Source organism: Corvus hawaiiensis, chromosome 18, assembly GCF_020740725.1.
Source record: "Corvus hawaiiensis isolate bCorHaw1 chromosome 18, bCorHaw1.pri.cur, whole genome shotgun sequence".
Lineage (NCBI taxonomy): Eukaryota > Metazoa > Chordata > Aves > Passeriformes > Corvidae > Corvus > Corvus hawaiiensis.
Window position 1 is genome coordinate 251,089 of NC_063230.1, and position 22,117 is coordinate 273,205.

Sequence of the window (22,117 nt, forward strand, 5' to 3'; positions counted from 1 at the left end):
AACAAAACCTACTACTTACATTCTTTTCCTTTATCAGGGCGTTAAAGCCACCACATGATTTAAGTCTTGAATGTAAAGACATTTTTTACTTTCAAAATGCTTCAAGAGATACTTGAAGGCATGATGTTCTCTTTTTTTGCAGTTGGTTATGGAGTACTGTTTAGGATCAGCTTCTGATTTGCTAGAAGGTAAGTTTTATATATCTTGGCCTTTCTTTTTGCTAGTACTCCCCACCTGAGTATGATGGGAGACTGTTTCCTCATGGACTGGGGTTTTGTAGATGGTAGAGGTGGTCTGTCTGTCCCACTTCGTTCTCTGGGTAGAATTTGAGGCTTTCCCAGTGCTGCAGATAGTTGGCCTGCACATTTTAATTTTGTCAAGTGACGGTAGAAAAGTGTACAGGTATGTTCCTGTATTCTGTGCCTTTTTAGGCTGCCTATTTTCTGAATATCCATGATAAAATCCTGCAGAGATCACCTTTATCCTTGCCTTGCAGTGTGCAGGAATAATTACAGATGGTTTTTAGAACAAGAGGTTGATGTGACCTCAAAATAAGAACGGCTCCTGCAAAGAAATAGGAGACTCTAAGTCAGAATAGGGAATCAAAGCCAAAGTTTACAAAAACTAGTGTTCCTTGGGGGCCAAGATCACAGGATCACAGAATGGTTTGGGTTGGGAGGGACCTTAAAACCCTCACAGGGAAGAATTCTTCCCTAATTTCTCTTCGTAGCAGACTGGTGGGATTCCTTTTCTTTAAAAAATCACTTTCTCAAGCAAATATCCCATTTATTTTCTTCTGTTTTATTTTCTTGATTTTTGTTTCCCGTAGTTCACAAGAAACCACTGCAGGAAGTGGAGATCGCTGCCATCACCCACGGTGCCTTGCAGGGGCTGGCCTACCTGCACTCCCACTGTAGGATCCACAGGTAAGGCTGGAGCGTGCTGCTGCTGCTGCCCTTCCATCTGCTGCTCCCTGGAGTCTCAAAGCTGCTTCACTGGATTTAAACAGCTTTGGTAAAAGCTATTCTACCAAAATTTTCTCTGCCTTGTTGGCAATTGTTCTGTGCAGACCATGGTAACAAAGGCTACACAGGAATGTTGTACTGAACACTAATAGAATAATATCACCCTAAATTTGCCGAATAAATTGGAGTTCATTGAGCAAGACTATTTCTAAGACTAGATATTTTTTCTTATTTACATGTAAATAAGTAAAACTCTACGCTTTCAAAAATCAGGTGATGGAAGTGTTAAGGATAAAACTACCCGAGGAGAAATCAAAGCACTTCTTTCCATGGAAGGTGGTAGAACTCTGGAACAGCTGCCCAGGGAGGGTGTGGATTCTCCCTCTGTGGACACGTTCCAAACCCACCTGGACATGTTCCTGTGTCACCTGCTCCAGGGGGGTTGGACTGGGTGATCTCTGAAGGTCCCTTTCAGCCCCAACTATCCTGTGCTTCTGTGACCTGGGTTTCATCCGAGGGGTATTCCACCTTTTAACCTCTGAGGTGGGAAGGCGAATCTCCTCACCCAGAAATGAGGACTAGCTACACATTCCTGGTTTTGTGGCTGCTGAGGCAGAAAAGGAGAGGCGAGAGAGGGAGCCCTGGCTGGGCGGGGAGCAGTTTTTGTGCCGGTGGGAACGGCGAGGCTGAGGGAGAAGAGACAGGATTTAAGGAGCGGGGACCGAATTTTGAGATTGGGGACCAAATTTTGGGAGCGGGTCCCGCGGGTCCGGCCCCACGCGGGACCTGGCGCGGGGGGCCACCTGGTGGCGAGGGAGCGGCACTGCAGGCCCCGCGCCCGCTGGTCCCGCGGCGTGCTGTGGACGGCAAAGGAGGGAATTATTGTTGTTATTATTATTTAATTGCAGGCACAAGGCTGGCAGGTATGTTGTTGATACCCGATGTGGCTGTTGAGCCGTTGTATAGGATCACAGAATGGTTTGGGTTGGAAGGGACTTTAAAGCTCATCCTGTTCCATCCCCTTTCCACTATCCCAGGTTGCTGCAAGCCCTGTCCAGCCTGGCCTTGGGCACTTCCAGAGATCCAGGGGCAGCCACAGTTTCTCTGGGCAACCTGTGCCTCATAGGGAAGGATTCCTTCCTAATTTCCCATCTGACCCTGCACTCCATCCCTTGTAAATAGTCCCTCTCCATCTTTCTTGTAGGCTCCCTTCAGGTACTGGAAGGCCACAATTAGGTCATCCTGAAGCCTTCTTTTTTCCAGGCTAAACAATTCCAGTTCTCTCAGCCTTTCCTTGTAGGAGAGATGCTCCGTCCCTTTGGCTGTTGTACAGGGAAGGTGGCAGTGGAGATGACAGTAAGGGGCACAGGCTGTGCTGTCTCTCCTGTACATTTGAGGTGTTCATACTTGCACCCACAAGACTTGAGCACTTGTCCTGCAGCAGAAGTGTCAGGATGTATGAGTAGCACATGTGTATTAAATATTCCACAGTATTCCTTTTGAAGCGATGCTGTCCTGGGAATGGGTGAATAGAGGTTACTCTGGGCTTGCTGCTGAAACACTGTCAGTGAATTCTTTCTGTCCCAGCATCCCCTGCCGTGTGGGTGACAGGATATCCTGTGCTTGCCCTTTGCAGACAAAGGCATCTCACCAGAGTTTGTATCATGCTAAATCACTGTTTTTTCTCTTTTTTTTTTTTTTTTTTTTTCTCTATTAAAGGGATATTAAAGCTGGAAATATTCTTCTAACAGAACCAGGTCAAGTGAAACTCGCTGATTTTGGATCTGCATCTATAGTGTCCCCTGCCAACTCTTTTGTGGGAACGCCTTACTGGTGAGTGAAGCCTGCAGTGCTTTAGTCCTTTATAGAACTGCTCTCTTCCCTTTCCAGTGCTTCACAATACAAAAATAATACCTGGATAAAATCTTCATTAGCCAAGCAGTTTTCCTGACACCCCTGTGTCCAGACCTTCAGGAAGTGTGTCCTTATGTGTCCATAAGGAGAGGTTTAGGCTGTGCAGTGCTTGGAAATGGCTCCACTCTTGCAATGCCATTGGCTTAAAAATAACTCACACTTGCCATAGGTGATGGAAATAAGACGTTCGTGGAAAAAGGGGATCCTGTTAGTCTGGCTGGAAGTCACATGGCTACTTAAATCCTATTTTGAAGGAGTTGCTGAGGGGTCACCCAAGTTCCTTGGCATTCCCAGCACCGAGGGCCAGCACAGCTCCATGCTCCACTGATTTTGTGGCAGAGGCCCCAGGCAGTGCTGGGAGGTCACCATGGCCCAGCCTTGGAATGAGGCTATTTGGCATGAAGCCTTTTTTTGGAAGAACACAATTTAAGAGGCTGAATTTTTGCAGGCTGGGCCTGCCGCTTCTCTGTGCCTGCTTCATCCCTTTATCCTGGACCACCGTATTTCCCTGTTCCACTCATAGCTGCACACACAGGCTGCATATGTCTGCTGGAAATGCTCCTGGTGTGCCAAGGGGAAGCCTGGGGGAGGGTGCAAGGGGTGCCTTTAGGGCTCTCCCAGCCCTTGCTGTCAGCCTGCAGCTACAATGCCTTTGGAAATAGGGGGGGTCTCCCATGTGCCAGCATGTTCTGCTAACAGGAAGATGATTGGGTTGACCCTTGTCCCCCGCCTTTCCTCTTTCCCCCAGCCCCTTTCCTCTTTTTTTCTCCCTGCCTTTCCTCTGACAAGTTGCTGGTGTGGTCAGTCTTTGTTCCATTCCAGCACACTTTTCCTCAGCTCCCTGCTCTCTGTCCTGCTCTGTGGCTTTGCTAAAGGGGGTGAAACCACCTCAGTTTGTGTGCTTGGAGTGACCCTGTGTGTCCCCTAACGCAGCCTTTGCTCTGTGGTTGGCAGGATGGCACCAGAGGTGATCCTTGCTATGGATGAGGGACAGTACGATGGGAAGGTGGATGTCTGGTCTCTCGGGATCACGTGCATCGAGTTAGGTGAGTGAACCCACAGCAGCTGAGGTGGATAATTAATTCTGCGGTGTATTAGGAACTCCTGCAAAAAGGGAAGATCCTTATTACTCATAAGTTTTTCCTTTTAAAATGCCTGACTTGGAAAACTCTGACAGTTGAGTTAAATCTTTTACTCGCTGGCAAATCAAGAGCAAGCTGCTGATGCACTGTGCTTTCGTGTTAGTCTGGTGTGCTCAGTTATTCCCTGGAGAACCAGAGCATTTTGCTCTTGAGTGAGGAGAAACCCTGGTTTGTCATCTGTTTTCCAAGCTGGACTCGAAGAAGGTTGTCCCAGCTGTTGTGTAAAGGGAATGGGTGTCCTAAGGATTGTGTGTCAGAAAGGACCTACATTTAATTTTCAATTCTTCTTACTTCCCTGCCTTCTGAAACAAAAATCTTCAGTCTCAGCTGAAAAGTTTGTGCCATGAATCATCGTGGACAGGTCCTTTACATGAGGAGAAGGAAAGGGTTTGCACTGCAAAGGGCAAATGATACACATCCACAGAGCTTGGAGCAGAAGTGGATGTGATGGCAGGTACACAGAGCAGACTCTAAGTGTGTGTTTCAAGTTTGAATATTGACACTGCATGTGCTGAGTAGATTATTTTCAAAAATTAGTCTTGATATAGTTTCTATTTAACAGCAGTACATCAATAACTTATTATGAGGGTGAGTTCACTGAAAGTGTCACTGGTGAACGTTTAATCAGCAGAAATATGCATGAGATAACAGAGGGGGATGTGCAGGAGAAGAAATGTTGTCTCCAGAATTGAGATGGTGTAGATAACTAGTAACTAACATGGCTGTATTTTATGTGCCAGCATGCTGACATGGTCTGTATTTTGATACAAAAAATGCCAAAATTGGAAGTTTTAGACTTCTGTTGTTGCATATGGCCAATGACTTTTGTTTGTATGGAGTTCAGGTGTGTCACAACCTCTAAGGAGTAAATTACAGCAGTAGGGGAGAGACTGTGCAACCCTATGTAGACACAGTCTTGGTACCAGAATTTCTATGGAGCTTTTTACTCAGGAACCTCAAAGCCATTTTACAGAGATGATGGATTTGCTTTCTTTAAAAATACCCTTTTGAGAAGCATTAAACTTTTTTACGTTGCGAACTTTGCCTTCACCTGGTTCCCTGTCTGAACATGAGGTCAGGCAGCAGTGGGAGGAAATCTCTTGTTGAGCAGCACTTGGCTTTCTTTGAATGCTGATGTCTTAATTCCCTTTGTAGCTGGAGTAGGTAGTGGTTAAAGAAAAGCAGATTTGGTGCTTTGTCTGCATGCTGCATGGCAAGGACAAGGGACTTCCCTGGCCTGAAAGAACTGAAAAATCTTGGCACCGCTGACCTTGGTGAGAACCAGCCTCCCCCGGTTTTTCTGTGAGTTCTGCCCTCCTGAGAGGTCAGGGGCTGCTGGGCAGGTGCCCTCTTGGTGCAAGGACTGGGAAGGATTTCAGTGAGAGGGAGTTCATGGCACATCTGGCAAGTGAATTTGGTAACCTGTCCCACTTGCCGTGACAAATGAGGCAGGGCAGCCACTCTTTCCTGTAATCTAGATGTTCCAGCAGTGCATCAGAGATCTGTAGGGACTGATACAGAGTGTCCTGGCCCTGAACTGTGCCTAAGCTCAGTTTTACTCAGTTTCAGCTAATTCTGCCACAGCAGATCAGGTGTGAGATGTTGCAGTTAAAGCAAAATTTACTGCAAACTCTTCCTTATAATTTGTATCCTGCTCTGTTTGGATTTTGTCATCCCTCTCCAACTGAACAGTAGCTTTCCTTGAGTGAGTGTCCTGGTCTATCTTGGGATATTAAAATAATTGGCCTAAGTGTGATGACAACAGCACTGAGCATTGATTTAGCAGTGATACTCTGCTCATACTTCCATACATTTCTCTTTTCTTTCCAGACAGCCTTATCACACCTTTCTCTTCTCTTTCCAGCTGAAAGGAAGCCTCCACTTTTCAACATGAATGCAATGAGTGCCTTATATCACATAGCCCAGAACGATTCCCCTAGATTACAATCAGATGAATGGTAAGAGAACCATTAACAGCCGATTTGTTGTTTATTTCCCTGAAAATGCCCTGTGACATTGCACAGTTCAAACCTGACAAGGAAAGTGTTGGTTGCAGTGCAGTGATTTGTGTGTGTTCTCAAATCCTGTGTAGGCTGGCTCAATTTTGACCTTCTGTCAGTCTGGCTATTCTACAGTCTAAGTGTGTGGAGGTGTTAATTCTGGGGCTGTAGCTGCTGAAGGAATTAAAATATTCTTAGATGCATTAAACCAGCCATGGCTCAGCATCAGCAAAGTTTCCAGCTGCCAAAGATCTCCGTTAGCAGAAGAGTTGTTAGCATTGCTGTGCAGCTGAAACGTTGAGAAAGGGAGAATGTGGAGGTAACTGGATATTTTTTTCAGTGGGTGACTCCAAAAGCCATCAGAGCTCAGTGGCCAGTGAATACTCTCCATGCTCCAGGCGTGTTCCAGAATCTGAGCTTGGATACAAGAACAGTTTGTTACTCTGTGGGAGCAGAGGGCTTGCCCTGTATGCTGTTCCCCGTACCCAGGACTGGGATGTTGCTGTGGGGTGATGCTTGGCAGAGCTCACAGAAGGCTTGAAACAAAAGCTCCTGGAGAGGTGTGAAGTTCCCCCATTTTTCTGCTGGGCATTTAAGCAGCACAACTGTTTAATTGCTGATCATTTAATCAAATGATCATTTTATCAAGACCACTCCAGTTTCCTTATTTCATCCTCTCTGTTTTGTCCATTTTTCAGTATTCCAGGAGCTTGCTCTGCTGCCTGCAGCATGGTCCCCACGTTCTGTGCAGAGTTTGCAATGCAGAGCAGAGACAGCTGTGAACAAACAGCACCAGATCAGAGTTCTTGATTGCAAGCACTTGTTTACAGTGCCCTGTTTGCTCTTTGCTCTCAGAGGGCACAGGGAGTCACCAAGGTGCCTTTTGTGCTGCTTTTGAGTCCAGTGGCACCTGAAAGATCAGTTTCCTTCTTTCCAGCTGTGATAAAACCTCACAGAAAGCCTCAAGTGTTGCTGAACTGAGCATTGAGGGGCTTTACCCCGAGGCAGGATTACCTCCATAACTTCCCAGAGATCAGTGAGTGCATTTCTGGAGTTGCCAATAATTCCACTGTCATTTTTTAAAGCAGTTGAAGTAAAATCATAAATAGTGACTGGTACATGTAGTTCTAACCTGGTTTTCAGTTTGTGCTTGGGGATGATTGTGTGTCCATGTTGTTTCAACAGCCTTTAACTGGGAAAGAACTGATGGGATCAGCCTGGAATTTGGAAAAACCCAGTAACTTTCTCTGCCTTAGAACTTAAGAGCAAATTAGTCAAAATTTTTCTTTTGCTTTGCACAAATAAGTTTGAATATATTCTAGATCCTAAACTTTTTTGCATTTAGAATTTTTTTTTAATTTTTTTTTTTTATTTGCAGGTCAGACTCCTTTAGGGGATTTGTTGATTACTGCTTACAGAAAATACCTCAGGAAAGGCCATCATCAACGGATTTGTTACGGGTAATTTATCAAATCTTTTCCAGAAATTTGGGGGGAAATCTGTTTGTCTGCCGAAATAATTATAAAGATGGTGAACAAATATTTGTCCTTACAAAAATCCGCTCTTTGGTCGGATTTTTTTTTTGTTTTCTTTTTTCCTCCATTCATGCATCATACTTAGCGGTTAAAAGTAGCATTAAAAGGATAGGCCAAGGCTGACTTCCTCCCCTAATCAAACCACCAGACCCAAAAGTTGTTTAAATCCCTTTAATGGTTTCTATACTGAACCCAATTAATTAAACTTGTTTTGGAAATAACTGAATCATTTTGGAAAGGGTTTTTACAGGTCCTAATTGCCAAGAGCCTGTAGGAGGGGGACCTGGGAGTGATGTGTGTAGAGTTTGGCAAGGTTTTGTCAGTGAATCATAGAATCATAAATCAGTTCCAGTTTAAGTCATTTGGTTTCAGTTTACCTGGGAAATAGAGGAACTGTTTACAGCTCCAAGGGCTTTGCTTTTGGGAAATTCAGGAGCAGCCTTCCATTAGAAGGTAGCGGGGTGTGAAATCCTGTCCAGCCCCTTCTCCATCAGGCTTTGGCTTTTCTTCTAACTACTGTCTTTCCTTAAAATTGATTATTAGCCCTGCTCTCCCTCTGGCTGCTGGTGCCAGTGACCCCTCCAGGTAAATGATGAAGGAGCTATTTGTGCTCCCTTTGGCACCTGGTATATTTTTTTTTTCCTATGGTACATTTGTGCTGTGGCAAATAATCAGTGTTTTGTTCCCTGGTTCTACTTGTAGCACCCTGACCAGCTAATAGGTTTATGTTGTGGGTTTTGGAATGATTCATTCCTGGGGATTGGCAGCTGTGTTGCTCTCCAGGAACAGGCTGAGTTCATTGAAGGATGTGTTTTCAGGAGTACCTTGGGTTGGAGTCTGTACAAACAATTAGAGCTGAGATCTGAGTCTGAAATCCTGTATATTCTGTATTTTATATTTATATTTTATTTATATTTATGTCTGCCCTACACTTTTCATGTGGTCACACTTTAATATTTGAGTGCACACATAGAATGGATTTTGGTTCAGGATCATTGTTCCAAATACTTTGCTGCTTTCTAAAAATGATCTACAATGAGATAAAAATGGGTTCCTTTTTTTCCTAATCATAAATAAGCTGCAGATTGTTACTGTTCATGGAGAAATAAATGGTGGTTATCTGCGTTGAGGAGCAGAAATGATTCATTTTGTTCCTGTGTGAAATGATGTTTAGAACTTTCAGCTCTGATTCAAAAATAAATACCATCACTGCAAGCAGAAAATGGGTACTGAAATGACTGGCTGTCCCCACTAGCAAAACTCAAATGCACAACAGTTTGAATTCAATTAAAAACAAGAAACAAACTTGTGGCATGATGCTTTCCTTATTTATTTACAAATCATTAAAAGATGATTAGCTCATCCTTTCAGCTCTTCTGTTGAAGGCTCCTGTTTTAGGGTGGGCTGGGGCTCCATGTGCTGGTTACTTCAGCTCCAGGGGATGAATTCACTCTTGAGCTGAGCCCACAGGAGAGCTGTGAGGCTGAGCAGGTAAAGGTAACCCTCCTGAGAATTTCCTTGCAGGTGAGTCCAGCTGTTGAGGCTCTAACAAAAGCCCCTTGTGGCATTTGCAATGTGCAACAGAGAACAACATTTTCCCCCCAGTTTCTTTTTTTTTTTCACTGCAAATTTTTCTGTTTTCACTGTAAATTTTTCTACAGCATGCAGAGGATGTTTGTGCCCTTAAGCCATCCCCCTTGGGAACTACTAAGCAACACACCGAGCTGTAGTGATGCCATACAGAATATTGGCAAGTGGACACTCAGGTTGTCTGCTTTAGCCAAGGTTAAATGGGAAAGCTGAAGACTTTAATTTCCACCGCCAGCTGTACAGTTCAGGAGAATGTATCTGATAAATCAGAGAAGAGGCTTTAATAATGTTCTTAAATACCATTAGAGAATTTATTAAGTGTGCACTTAAAACCTGTGCAGGAGTTGGCAAGAGCCTGATTTTGTTTCAACTCTGGCTACAAAAGCTTTAGGTATAAACAGACTTGGTGGTCTCCTTGCTGGTTTTATGTGTGAATTGGAATAGATGGATGCAGGATAAATCTTTGCAGGTTGATTCTTCTTTGTCCTGGCTGCATTCTGTTAATTCTTGTGCCTCCAAGGTTTGAAGTGTCACCTCGTGTGTTTTGAGTGAGCCAGTTCAGGAAGGGACAAATTGTCTGTGTAACCTGGAGAGATCGGAAGACCTGACCCCAGTGCAAGCTCAGAGTATTTGGAGTTTTTGAGAAAGGGTATTGCCAGTTATTGAATATGAACAGATACGTTCCAGAATGGGAACTGTCACTTCAGGGGTCTCAAAAGTCCCCATTGTCCCTGGTGTTACCCCAGTGTCTGAAATGAGGTCCTTTATTTCCTTTAACTCAGCACGATTTTGTCCGCCGGGAGCGACCACCCAGGGTGCTCATAGACCTCATCCAAAGGACCAAGGATGCAGTGAGGGAGCTGGACAACCTGCAGTACCGGAAAATGAAGAAAATCCTGTTCCAGGAGACACGGAATGGCCCCCTGAATGAGTCCCAGGAGGAGGAGGAGGTACTTGTGATTTGTTGCCCCATTTACACTCTTACGAGTAATTTTAGGGCCAGGGAGATGTTCCTGTCCTTAGGGTGGCAGAACAAGCACAGCCTAGGTGAGGAATGTTGTTGGAGTATCATCTGGATCAGCAGAGAGACAGGACAGGATAATGATGAGTAGCCCTTACTCAGTGTTCAAACTGCCAGTTACTGTACATGTAAAACTTTGGATTTTTTCCAGTGCTGCCCTTTCTTCTGGAAGCTTTATGGAAGAAACTCATTCTGAGGGAGGTTCTCTGTGAGAAGTGACTCCCTGCCTGTGTGGAGGAGGGTCTTTGACAGCCCAAGCTTTTCTTTCTCATCTGCACAGTCAAAACAACTCCATTAATGTTAATATTTTTTCAATTACCATAACTTTACTGTAAAGTAATTGGCCTCTCATGAGCTGAAAGGCAAATCACCAAATTAGTAAGACTTATTTTTTTAAATTCTTTAATGTTAAAGAAGAAAAAGGTTAAAGACCTAAAATGCAGCTTCAGTTTAAATCTTGTAATAAACAACCCACTTAATCAGTGTATGATAATTGACCCTAACTGTGGCTGAGAGAAGGAAACCAGTCATTTTTCAATTGATGAGCTTAGATGGAAATTAATGTCACTTGGTGTAGGCACAATGCATAAATAAATCTATGACTGCTTCTCAATGAAAAACACTGACAGACAAATTGATGTCTGTATTCCTTTTGCTCCAGTGGAGTGAGGCAATAACACACAGTGAGGCACCCAAGCTCAGAGTATTTGCAGGGGGCTGGGTTTGAGGTTTGGGTGTGTCAAGTGCTCCTTTAAAGCTAAACTGGAGCTCTGGTTTAAGAAATGGGCACCTGGGTCTCAGGTGGAGCTGCAGGAGGAGGGGACTGGCACTTTGTGCTCCCCCTCCCTGTGAAGAAGCCCCAAAGGAGCAAGAACAGCAACTGCTGGGATTAAAGGTGCCCTCCAACTTCCATACCCGGAGCTTAGCTGGGGAGTGGGGGATTGTCAAACTTGTGTGCTGAAACCTTCCAGTTTCTGTCCCCACATGTGACAAGCTGTCAGCAGAATGACAGGGCAGTAGAGTGCCAGGGAATGGCACTTGGCTGTTAAGCACTTCCAAGCTCAACAGGAAACACTATGGTAGCGTTTGACTCCAAGGTGCATCTTCTGTTCCTCCTGTCTCCACTCCTCAAAAAAGCAGGGAGAGGAGCTGTTGTCTCTGCAGGGACTGGCAGGGATGCAGCTGATGACACTCTGCATGTGCACAGCATGGTCTGCACTGACCCTTGAGCCCCTGTCCCACCACAGGAGGTTTCATTGCTCGTGTGTGTCACTAACTGGCCAGGAGAAGGAGACCCAGCATGTGCTGCAGTTCCTGCTTCACTGGGGACAGAACCTGCTCCACTGGAAATGCCACCAGACACTTCCTTCTTCTACCTTGGGCTTTCTAAGGTGGAAGATGAGCCTTACAAATCTTTAATATGCAAAATACTACTAATGCTTTCCTCAGAGCCCTTCCAAGAAGGTTAAAGTTGAAGTCAGGAAGCCAATGCTAAGGTTGCAAATGCAATCTCATCTCTGTCCTTCATGCATAAACATTCATTAATTACACAGCCTCAGATCCTTCATTATGTGATTTCTTCTGCAACTCTATATAAGCATCCTGAAAATACTTTCATTCCCCTGCGCCTATGTTCTCTGTAAAATAGTAGTATTCTGGATTTTAAGTGCTCTCACGCAGGCTCTGAATAATGATCTGCTGATTGCTTAAAAAATAATCACACAATCAAAGGCAAATCTATCTAGTCTCAATTTTATCTTTCTGTCAGTCTCCAACAAAATGAGTTCCCTGTTAATTGATTTGTAATGGAATTCTCCCCAAGCTCCCTTCAGAGGCCAGGGCAAACTGGATGCAGCAGCAGGCTGCTCATTTTAGTGAGTCAAGGCTGCTTCACACCAGGAGCTGAAGGATGTTCACAGTTCTGTCCTCACTGTGAGCTCCTTGCAAGCCTCTTCGGTGCCACTAGCTAATTACAAAGGACTCCATAAATTCTCTAAATCAGTCCAGACTAAGTGCATACTCTGGGATTGCTGTACTCCTATGGGTATGGAAGAAGAAAAAAGGCTGCTAACTTCTGATACTTGTCTGTAGAATCAAAAATACCTCTTGTATGAGGAATATTTATTTATGTATATCCAAGTTTTAACCCCTATGATAATGCAGGCTCATCTGAGTCAGCTGCTAAGATACTTCACTCACCTTTATCTTGGCTGAAAACACAAGGTTCTAGGGGTTTTTAGCTTGATAAAATAGAATTGCTGACTGCTTGGGACGTGGAAGTTATCACCTCTACACCATGTAGAATGTATCAAATAATAAACAAATGGATTCATTGTCTTACATATTTTCTGATACAGGAAATGTGTTATAGCAGATCCTGACTCAAAGCATTGTTTTAATTCAAACTTGGATCATTTCTCTTAAATTACGAGGCTCCTTCTACCAGCCATCCAGTATTCCTGGATGTATCCTATCAAGCCAAGAGCCATGCCCAGACTTAAGGATATAAGGAAAAAAACTGACTTGAAACCTGATGTAATCAGATTGCAGGGGAAAAGGCAGAAGCTGCCTGCCCAATATGGAGAATTCCAGAACCCAAACAGCCCTTTGAGATGTGCAGTTGGCAAAATAATGCCCAAAGACCCTTGAAGTCTGCAGAGTCACCTTTAAAACAAATTCTGGGCGTTGCAGGCACGTGCTGGGCAGGTGATCCGCGGGATCTGTAACTGATGCCCCTTGTTTTATAGGACAGTGAGCATGGATCAAACCTGAGTAGGAAGATGGACAGTCTGGGCAGCAACCATTCCATCCCCAGCATGTCTGTGAGCACAGGCAGCCAGAGCAGCAGTGTGAGCAGCATGCAGGAGGTCCTGGATGAGAGCAGCCCTGAGCTGGTCATGATGCATAGTGACGAGAGCACCATTAATTCCACCTCCTCCGTTGTTCACAAGAAGGTACGTGTGCCCTGGTGCTCTGTGCTGAGAGCAGGAGCTGCTGCTGGGCTTGCCAGAGTCAAATTCTATGGGGTTTTTGTCTTTAAAAGCATCTAAATAACCTCTGTCCATGTTAAGAGGTTGCTACTGAAAGAGTTGTCAGTGCCTAGGCAGGGTCACCCAGACTCCCTGCATGCCCTGCCCTGCATGTGCACCTCTTCCTCTCTGCTTGGGACATCCTTGTTTCCATGGGAATGCCTGTCCTGTGTTCTCTGCTGTGCTGACAAGTGGTCCTAGCAGCCAAGCTAACCCTCTGCCAGGCACAGTGTGTGATTCAAACCTCCCTGCACTTGGATTTTCCTTGTGAGGAGTGGAAGCGTGCAGAACTTTGGACCCTTCCCACGAGGTATGTTTGGAGTTGAGTTCCACTCAATGCTTTCCTGCTCCTTTGCTGCATGCTGTGATCTGATGCCTTTCATTTTCTTAGGGCTGAATATCAAGCTAAGGTTGTCTAGCTGTAAGCCAGCATCTCATCTCCACTGTTTGTCTGACTAATAATACAGTTTTGGCTTGGCCTTAGCAGTGTCATTTGCTAGTGGGCAGCAAAATGTAGGTTGGTTGTGTTGGTTTCATTTGCAAGGAACTTCAAAGTGTACGTTTGCTTTTTGCCAGAGGAGCTAAAACATTGCAGCAGCATGAAAAGTATGAATTTCTTGTTTGTAAGGTTACAGTAAAGCTTGGTTGTCACTAACTAAATATTTGTAAGCAGTTTTTCCTCCTGAAGTGCAGGGTTTGTGTCACTGAATATTAAGAGGTATTGAAAAATTTTTTCTTCAACAAAACATGGTCCTACATATTTAAAGATACTGGTAGAGAAGTTGCAAAGGTTTTAGGGGTTTGCCTCTTTCCTAAAAACAGTTGACAGCGTCTTCAGAGAAGATTGTTTATTCAGAAAGGTGAAAACAAGGTGTTAGGTACCAAATGCCAGCCCATGGAGCTGTCCTGAATGAATAGCAGCACCACTGATGGATGTTCTGGGTGGTTATGATTGGAGGTCTTTCTTACTTTGTTTTCAAAATGTGTGCTAACTTTAATTTCACACTGTTAAATGGCCATATTTACTTGTGCATTAAAATGGAAGTTTGAGGGACTGATTTACACAGAACTCATAGGTTGTAATGAATGCTCAGAGTCATTACAGTTGATGAAACATGAGGTGCTTCCACCAGACTTAAATGGCATTTGTGGAAGGAGCAGAGTTCCTGCTTGTTTCAAGACTAATTTTATGTTCTGTAATGTTATCATGCACTTTTAAAGTACAAATACAGGATTTCCGATGCTGTGAATTCAGTCCTCTTAGACTTGTGTGTAGCTGTTCAGTTGAGTAGGATGCACAAACAGGACACCACATGGAAGTTTTATCTGATTTGAAAAAAAACAGGGTCTCTTGCACACTTGCAACTGAAGTGTTGTAAAAGAAATCACCTCTAGATCACTTAACACAGGTGTTTTAGGGTAATTTTGAGTGCAGAAAGCCCAGGTCTGCACTGATGGTCTTCATGTTAACAGTTAACGATTGGCTGGGACTGCTGATCCTTGGAGTGGAGTAGATTCCTTCTCCATTGGAAAATGTTCCATTCTGCTGTATATAATTCATAAAGCAGATTTGGACTCTGTGTAGCAGGACATATTTCAGTCTGCAAATACATTGTTTTAATTTAGTACACTATTTTTTTATTCTTTGTTACTTTTGCGAATGCAATTTTAAATGGAAAACTGCTTCATGTGTGTATTGTGTGTATTAATATTGTGTGCAGTGAAGAGACTAAAATTGCACTTCAGGGAGTTCATATCCACACGCATCCCACTTGATTTTCAAGGTGAAGTTCCTTGTCCTGGCAAGATTTCAGTTTGTCTTTGTGCTTTAACTGTGTTTCTGGAAACTGTGATGAAGCTGAGTTTTGGATATCACTCTGGAGCCCCTCACAAACACAATGGAAAGAACCTGGGGTGAGAGCTTAATTGAAGCTCTTGTTTTGCATTTAATCAGCCTTTAAAGGCTAAAAAGAAAATAATGATGAACATAATCAGCACTTTGTGGGTATAGGGTCATGTATGAGATGCTTTTGACATGGGCAAAATCAAAAGTGTTGTGTAAAATTGCAGTATTCCACAAACGTGGAACCCAAATTAACAACCTCCAGATTGTGTAAAGGGTGTCCAAGATGGAAAAATGGCCTGGAGTGTAGGTGTTTTCTATGGCTCAAAGCTCTGAAGTGTCAGAGGTCTTTTGGTGTTTGGGCCAGAGCCCCAGAATGTCATGTGCAAGTAAAATGTAGGATGGAGGAGTCTGTGGTTGTGTGAGATGCAATTCTCAGCCTTCAGTGCTTCCAGCTGCTGCCTGGTGTGGAGAGCCAGGCTGGGGTGGCCTTGGCCTGCAGGAAATCTGGAGCAGCCCATTCCCTGTGTGGTGCTTGGCTGGGAGAAGCCTCAGGCATCTCTGTGGAGCACTCTTGGCATCTGTCCCATGACCAGTTACCCTGAGGCACAGGCTTAGGGAAGAGGCTGATGGAGTAAAAGCACTTATAAACAACTCATTTTCTTTCTTTTTCTTAACAGCTGCTAGTTGGCTGTAACTTCCAAAAATGTTTTGTGGTCACAGGGTAAGTGAAATGACCTGTTCTGATCTGGTTAATTTTCACTGGCTATGCTAGTTCGTGGCAGCCAAGGTTCTTGGGGTTTGCCTGCATTTGGGATAAATCCTCTCTGGAAAACAGGCACAGCCTTATCCGGATAACTTCCACAGCACAATAGAGCTCCATGGTTTTAAACTTTTGCTTAGAACAAAGGTGACTCCTACCTGTCAGAACACACCTGTTAGGTTGGAAGAAAAATCACTGAACAGGAATGAAATTTTAAGAATAATTATAAGCCGTAATTGAATGTGGAGCTTTTTATGTTTTTTAGTTTATAGCTGTGTCCTAAACTCCTGGGAGGAAAAAAATGGCAATAATTTGAGCTACTCAGGCAGGAAGCCCATCCTTGGGATCAAACCCTGCTCCCTCAGGAGGACACCTTAATCAGCAGCATATTCTTTTCAGGAAATTCAGATGCCTGGCTTGGATGAGGAAGTTTTCCTTGCCCTGTTGCAGGTTCCAGGTTGGTGACCTCCTCCATGTACATCTCAGTATGGTCAGTGTAAGAACTCTGGGTCTCTTTTGAATATAGTTAAATAACTTTGCTACTCCATCCAAGGATCATCTTGCCTACGGATACACATTCTCACATCCATCTCCTTTTAGGAGTTGTTCAGCTGCACAGGTTGAGAGCTGAAAAGACAGTTCTGATACAAACCCAATTGTATCTGAGAGCCCCCAAAAATTACAAAATGGGGCAGGGAGTTAAACTCCAAATACATTATGCTTCAAAGACACATAACCCAGATTTTAAAATCAGATAAATATCAGTTTTAATTCGTCTTAAAAATGAAGATAAATTTTTTTGGCTCCCAGAGTAAGACAATAAAATGAGTATAGGCATCAGCTGATGCATCGGAGATGTTTTGTCACCTGCTTTGTTCAGTTGCTGGTAAATGGCAGTGTGAGCACGGATGACTTCCCAGAAATATTATTTTGTTGTCCCCAATGAATTTATTATTTTATTCCCACAAAACTATAATAGTAAGATGTAATCTTTTAATCTAAACAAAAATCAGGACTATATTGGGTTTTTTTCTACTGCAGTACTAACTTTTTGCTGTTTCTTGCTTCAATCTTAAAATCATCAGTGCTTTCTGAAACTTGGGCAGTAAAATGTCAGGGAAATCTTGTGATTAAGATCTAATTTATAACAAAAAGATGAAAAGAGGATGTTTGTAGTTGATCGTCACAAATTCTCACCCATTGTCTGTAATAATGAAGTACCTTTGCAATAACTGCTACAATCTGAGTGACTGCCCAGATCCGGTAAATGCACCTGTGCACATCTCCTGTTGGTGCTACAATTAATTTCAGCATTTGTGGGGAATTTTGTGAATGGAGAGAGCTCTGGGGTGGCTGCTGCACATGAGTTACAGCCAAGGGAAAACTGAGGGTGTTGTCCTGGGTGTCAGGATTTATGACTCACACATGGAAAAGATGATTTTTATGAGATGTAGAGGATATTGAGGTAATGGCTTGGTTTTGTCTTGCATGCGCTGGCAGTGATGACCCCTCACGTGCCTTCTGGAATCGTGTCAAGCAAGTTGGGGACAGGAAGCTTTGTCTTGAAAGACTTTTGATGCTCAAACCTCTCTGTCGATCGTTGAGGTACTTAATGCAGTGTATGAAGACAACCAATGCCACACTGTTGTTTTCCTTGCTCTTTAAATTCCTAGAAAGCAGGGATTTGCTGCAATTCCGTAGAAGTCCTTACTATGGCTTGGAAATTGCCTTTCCTGTTTGTGTAGGAGACTGGCAGCCCTTCCAGTTAGTGAGTCCTCCTGCGTCTGTGAAGGTTTTATTTGGTTTTTTAGCAAAAAAACCCAGTGTGAAAGGGAGTGTTCCTCCTGAGGAGAAGGTGTCCCAGCTTGGGGCTGGGCAGAGTTTGGATGGTCAAGGCCTTTTTTCAGTGAGGAGAAGGATGAAAAGACAGTGTGTGGTAGAACTAGGATGGGATTAGGAGCAAAAGCCACTCTGTAGCGGATTTTGAACTTACGGTTTGAGCACAAACTCACTGTGAAGTGCTCAGAGAATACACCAGGAGAAGCCATTTAGATCCAGCTGGAAGCCTCTGGAAGTTCCACCAGCTCTGGTCAGATAATGCTGTGGAAATACTTGAGAGGGGTTTTGTCCTGGCAATGTCCCAGCCAAATCCCTGGCCCCCCCCCCCCCCCACCTTGTTGTGATCAACCTGAAAACTGTTTATGTGGATGATACAGTCAGAAGAACAAATTATTCCTTTGGTAGGAAGCTGAAGATTGTGGGTTGTTGGCCCTGAAGAGAAGGATTTTAATGAGTGAGTTGTGCATGCCCAAACTGGCATCCTTAACGCAAATATTGCAAAAAAATCACAGAAAACAGGTGGAAAATAAAACATATACAGAAGATACATTACTTTAAAAACAAACCAGGGTTTGAAGTGCAGATTTGGGGCTGAGAGGTACCCTGACCCAAACTTGGTAAGTTTCTGGGGTGCTTTCAGTCAGATTTTACTTATTGAGTACCTTGAGCTGAGGTGCCACTTTTGGGTCTGTTTCCCACGCATCTGAAGCTAAAAGTTGGAAATAAAATTTCCTTATCTGTGCCAACAGTTATGACTGCAGTGTCTCTTAGCGAGTTTTTGGGAGAAGAAGAATTTTATTTTAAAATAAAAGTAGCAAAATTCTGTTTTCTGGGTTTGTAGGGAGATGTTTGTCTTTGCCATCAGTCACCTGATCTGTGGAAGGCTGGTGGAGATGTGGCTACTCTTAGATTTATTTCTCTCACCAGCTGTCCCTGGGGCAGTGTAACCTGTTAGATTTGGTAACTCTTCGTGCCAAGTTTTTTTTTTTTTTTTTTTTTTTTTTGGTAGTGGGACAGCTTTTCAAAAAAAATGTTTTGCCTGTTAAGGTTCTCTTGGCTTAGCTGAGAGTTGGTGGGTGCCTGTCTGCTGCAGAGTACTTTGATCCCAGATTAAGGGGTGCCAAGGACAACCACTGAGTTTTGTGCCCACTTGAAATTGGTCCTTTGGCTTGCTCAGTTGCAAAGGAATTTTCCCATTTCTTGCCCAGCTGAGTTTGAAATGTAGAATGTGGTTAATTCACATTCCTGAAGGGCAATTTGATTCTGCTCTGAGCTTCTCATGTGCACTGAGGTAACCAGAGATCCCATAAAACAAGGCCGGGGTGACGCTATGTCCTCTGAAAATTCACCTCACAAAGTAAATCACAGATTAATTTTCCAGCATAAAAAGCAATTGCAATTTAAACTTGTTATTTTAGGTGGTGTTTTGGAGCATTCTGAAAAGTCTAAATGCCCATTTTAAAAGTTGGGGTTCTTTTTCAGTGATTCACAGCTTCTCTAGACTTAATACTTCCCATTCCTCCTGCCATACCAGTGTAATGGAGAGAGGGAAGATGATCCAGGGATTTGGGGTATTGCTTAGCAGACCTTGGGAGCCCTTTGCACTCACAGGTGCTGCTGCAGGCTCTCTGTGACATGGGGTGACATTTGTCCTGTCCCCACCTTCATTTCATGGCTGTGTACAGGACTGGTGGCTCCTGTGTGCTGTTGTTTCCTCTGTGGTTCAGGTGGGTTAGTCTGGTGTAGATCTTTCCTACAGGGTTTGAGATCCCTCCAGTGAGGCCATGAGTCAGATTAAACTGAGTGATGCTGTTGGACTTTAAATGTTTAATTAGGATTTTCTGGGGATGGTTGTTCTAGAGCCTTAGATGTGCCTTTCTCAGGAAAATGGGCAAATCGAAGAGCCCTGTGTGTCACACCAACGTGCACAAGTCGGAAATCCGAGATCAGCCCAATTTTCAGTGATGTCTCTTGTGGTCTCACTGCCTTCCCTGTCAGACAGCGCCACAAATGCCCAGTGTAAGGATGACCAGTATAAAATGAAACTGCAGCTTTTCACGACACTCCGTATTTCTGTGGAGGACTGTCCTTTTTAGCTGTTTTGGCTCATTCTGTGTCCCTTGTGTGGGTGTAGGGGAGCTGGTGCAGACTTGGCTCTTTGGTGGCCTTGGGCACTGTGCAAAGGCAAGGGAAAGGTGAGCATGGAGTGGGAACAGTCAAAAGAAGGATAAGGAAAGGTTTTGGGGTTAAAGCTCTTTTAATCCATGTGGTGTTCAGCATTTAATATCAGCATTTCTGCACCTAATTGGCTTTTGCTTGAACTCATTCCCAGAATCCTGTTGAAAGGGACTGAATGTGTGTGGGTCCAGGTGAGAAGCAGCTGGAAATTGAGGCCAGCAGAGAGGAAAACAAGGTGTCTGTGGGGTGGGAAAGGAGCATGGGGATGACAGCAGTGTCCTGATGGAGACACCATGGTGGCTGGTTTCTCACTGTGGGGCTCTCTGACCTTCCTGGTGTCTGCTGGGGCATGGCAGGGTGGCAGAGCTGCTCCTGCTTATGGGGGTAGCTCTTCCCTTCAAGGGCTTTCTAGGCACTGACAGCCTTTATTTTGCACCCTTGAGAACTGGAAACTTGATTTAATTCAGGAAGAATCTCAGTCTTCGTTAGAGGTTTTAGGAGCTGGAGGTTGAGGATGGGAGTCATGACACTGTGGTGGGTGAAATGTGGCCCTGCAGAGCCAGTGCTGCCGGGCAGGAGCGGGGTGTGCCTGGTGTCCAAAGGCTGCTCCATCCCCAAGGTGTAGCCTGCAGGTGCGCTGACTTTTGGCAGTTGCCATTCCAAGTGGGAAAATCGCGGTGGTGTGGTTTTTTGCTGGCCTTTCTGAGGAGGGTTTCTCCTGGACCTTTGTTCCACTGCAGAATTTGCCCACGCCGTTTGGGAAAGGCACAGCTGGTCCTGGTGAAGCCTTGCCAGGGAGCAGGAGGGAAGCTGCACCGGGGAACCATTTCTGCTAAAACCCGGGAGCTGTTGCTTTAAAAAGGAAAAAAAAAAAAAAAAAAAAAAATCCTTTGTGGGCTGTGGAGAGAAAGTGCTAGAACTGTGCAGGATCATGACTGGAAAGCAGGATCCCTGAGTGGTCACGGAGGTTTTCCTGGTCCTCTCCAGCCTGCCGTGGATTTAGCCAGGATGCTCATCCCCCACAGCAGATAGCAAACAAGGGACAAAGAAACCCTATCGAGGACACACCGCTCGGCAAAGGGAATGAGGCAGGATGTTGCTCTGGTGTTAAAAGGGAACAGGATCTCCGTGGCTAGACATGGGAATCACGTTTTCACCAGGATCGCTGGGTTGCAGTGCTTGAAACCGACCTTCCCGAGGACTCCGATCACCCTGCTCCGCTTTCTGCTCCCGGCTCGCTTTTTTCTGGCACATATGTAATACTGGAGGTTTAAAAAAAAAAAAAAAAAAAAGGGAGATTTAAAAAAAAAAAAAAAAAGGCAGCCCGATCCAGGGATTCGGAGGCATCCCGCTAGCGATCAGCTGACGCGCTGAGCCGAGCTGCAATGTGTTGCTTATTCATTTTGTACGGTGGGAGCTGCCGGGGCTAAGCAGAGAGCTGAACTATGCCTCTCCTACAGCCGCGCTTGTGCAGACAGAGGGGTGAGAGAGAGGCAGCCGCCGCGGGAAGAGCACAGCCGGACTTTCTCCTTGTTTTTATCCATTTCTGCAGGATCATGTATTTATAAGGGATGAGGTGGGCCACAGGGATCGCAGGCCTGAGGTGCGGCCTACCCAGTCAGTGCAGAATCAGGCCCTCCACTACCGGAACCGAGAGCGCTTTGCCACAATCAAATCAGCATCTTTGGTAAGAGCCCCCATCCCACCCCACCCCATCCCACCCCACTCCACAGCCCCTTGCTGCCATTGCCACCCATGCTGTTGGTGCTGTTGGCATAGCAACTGGATATTGCACTGAAAGAGATTTTACCTGTGTGTGTGTGTGTGTGTGTGAGAGAGAGAGAAAGAGAGATATGTTAATGTGAAATATGTTTAATTTCTCTGTGCTTTTCCACTGTGAGATAACCCACCTTCCTGTGTGAAGTTAATACCATCTCATTTCCCCCCCGCTCCATTTCCCACCTGCCCCTTTTGTTAATATATTTATCTGCATGTGCATAAAGTATGTGTGAGATGTGTGAAAGCTGCTGAAACGCTGTGGAGATGCAGATGGGTTTGGGAACAATAAGATCGCTGCTGCCTGCCCTGAGCTGCTGCCTGGTTTTTTTTTTCTTTTCATTCATTCATTTATTTCAAGCAACTGTACCGTGACTGCATTTTCCAGCCTGATCCTGGAAGGATTGCTGGGCTGTGATAAGGGAGAGAGAGGGAGAGGGCTTACAGCGGGCTGTGGGCTTACAAAGGGGAGGGGGATGGGATGAATCCATCAAGATTTGTACTATTGCAAATGTGATTGCT

The 22,117-nt window shown here is 44.6% G+C and overlaps 1 protein-coding gene across 4 annotated transcripts in view; it reads left to right on the top strand.

The window, feature by feature from the left end:
- The window catches only part of TAOK3 (TAO kinase 3), a 73,891-nt gene that overhangs the window by 36,624 nt on the left and 15,150 nt on the right, over nucleotides 1-22,117 (top strand). For 2 of the 4 annotated variants that reach the window (XM_048323113.1, XM_048323114.1), the window contains 11 exons: nucleotides 143-188; nucleotides 830-926; nucleotides 2,685-2,798; nucleotides 3,834-3,925; nucleotides 5,886-5,979; nucleotides 7,400-7,481; nucleotides 9,929-10,096; nucleotides 12,915-13,121; nucleotides 15,720-15,763; nucleotides 16,202-16,259; nucleotides 21,372-21,506. In XM_048323113.1, coding sequence (XP_048179070.1) covers nucleotides 143-188; nucleotides 830-926; nucleotides 2,685-2,798; nucleotides 3,834-3,925; nucleotides 5,886-5,979; nucleotides 7,400-7,481; nucleotides 9,929-10,096; nucleotides 12,915-13,121; nucleotides 15,720-15,763; nucleotides 16,202-16,259; nucleotides 21,372-21,506 — 1,137 coding nt within the window. The remainder of the gene's footprint in view (nucleotides 1-142; nucleotides 189-829; nucleotides 927-2,684; nucleotides 2,799-3,833; nucleotides 3,926-5,885; nucleotides 5,980-7,399; nucleotides 7,482-9,928; nucleotides 10,097-12,914; nucleotides 13,122-15,719; nucleotides 15,764-16,201; nucleotides 16,260-21,371; nucleotides 21,507-22,117) is intronic. The other 2 variants (XM_048323115.1, XM_048323116.1) reach the window with 2 other exon arrangements.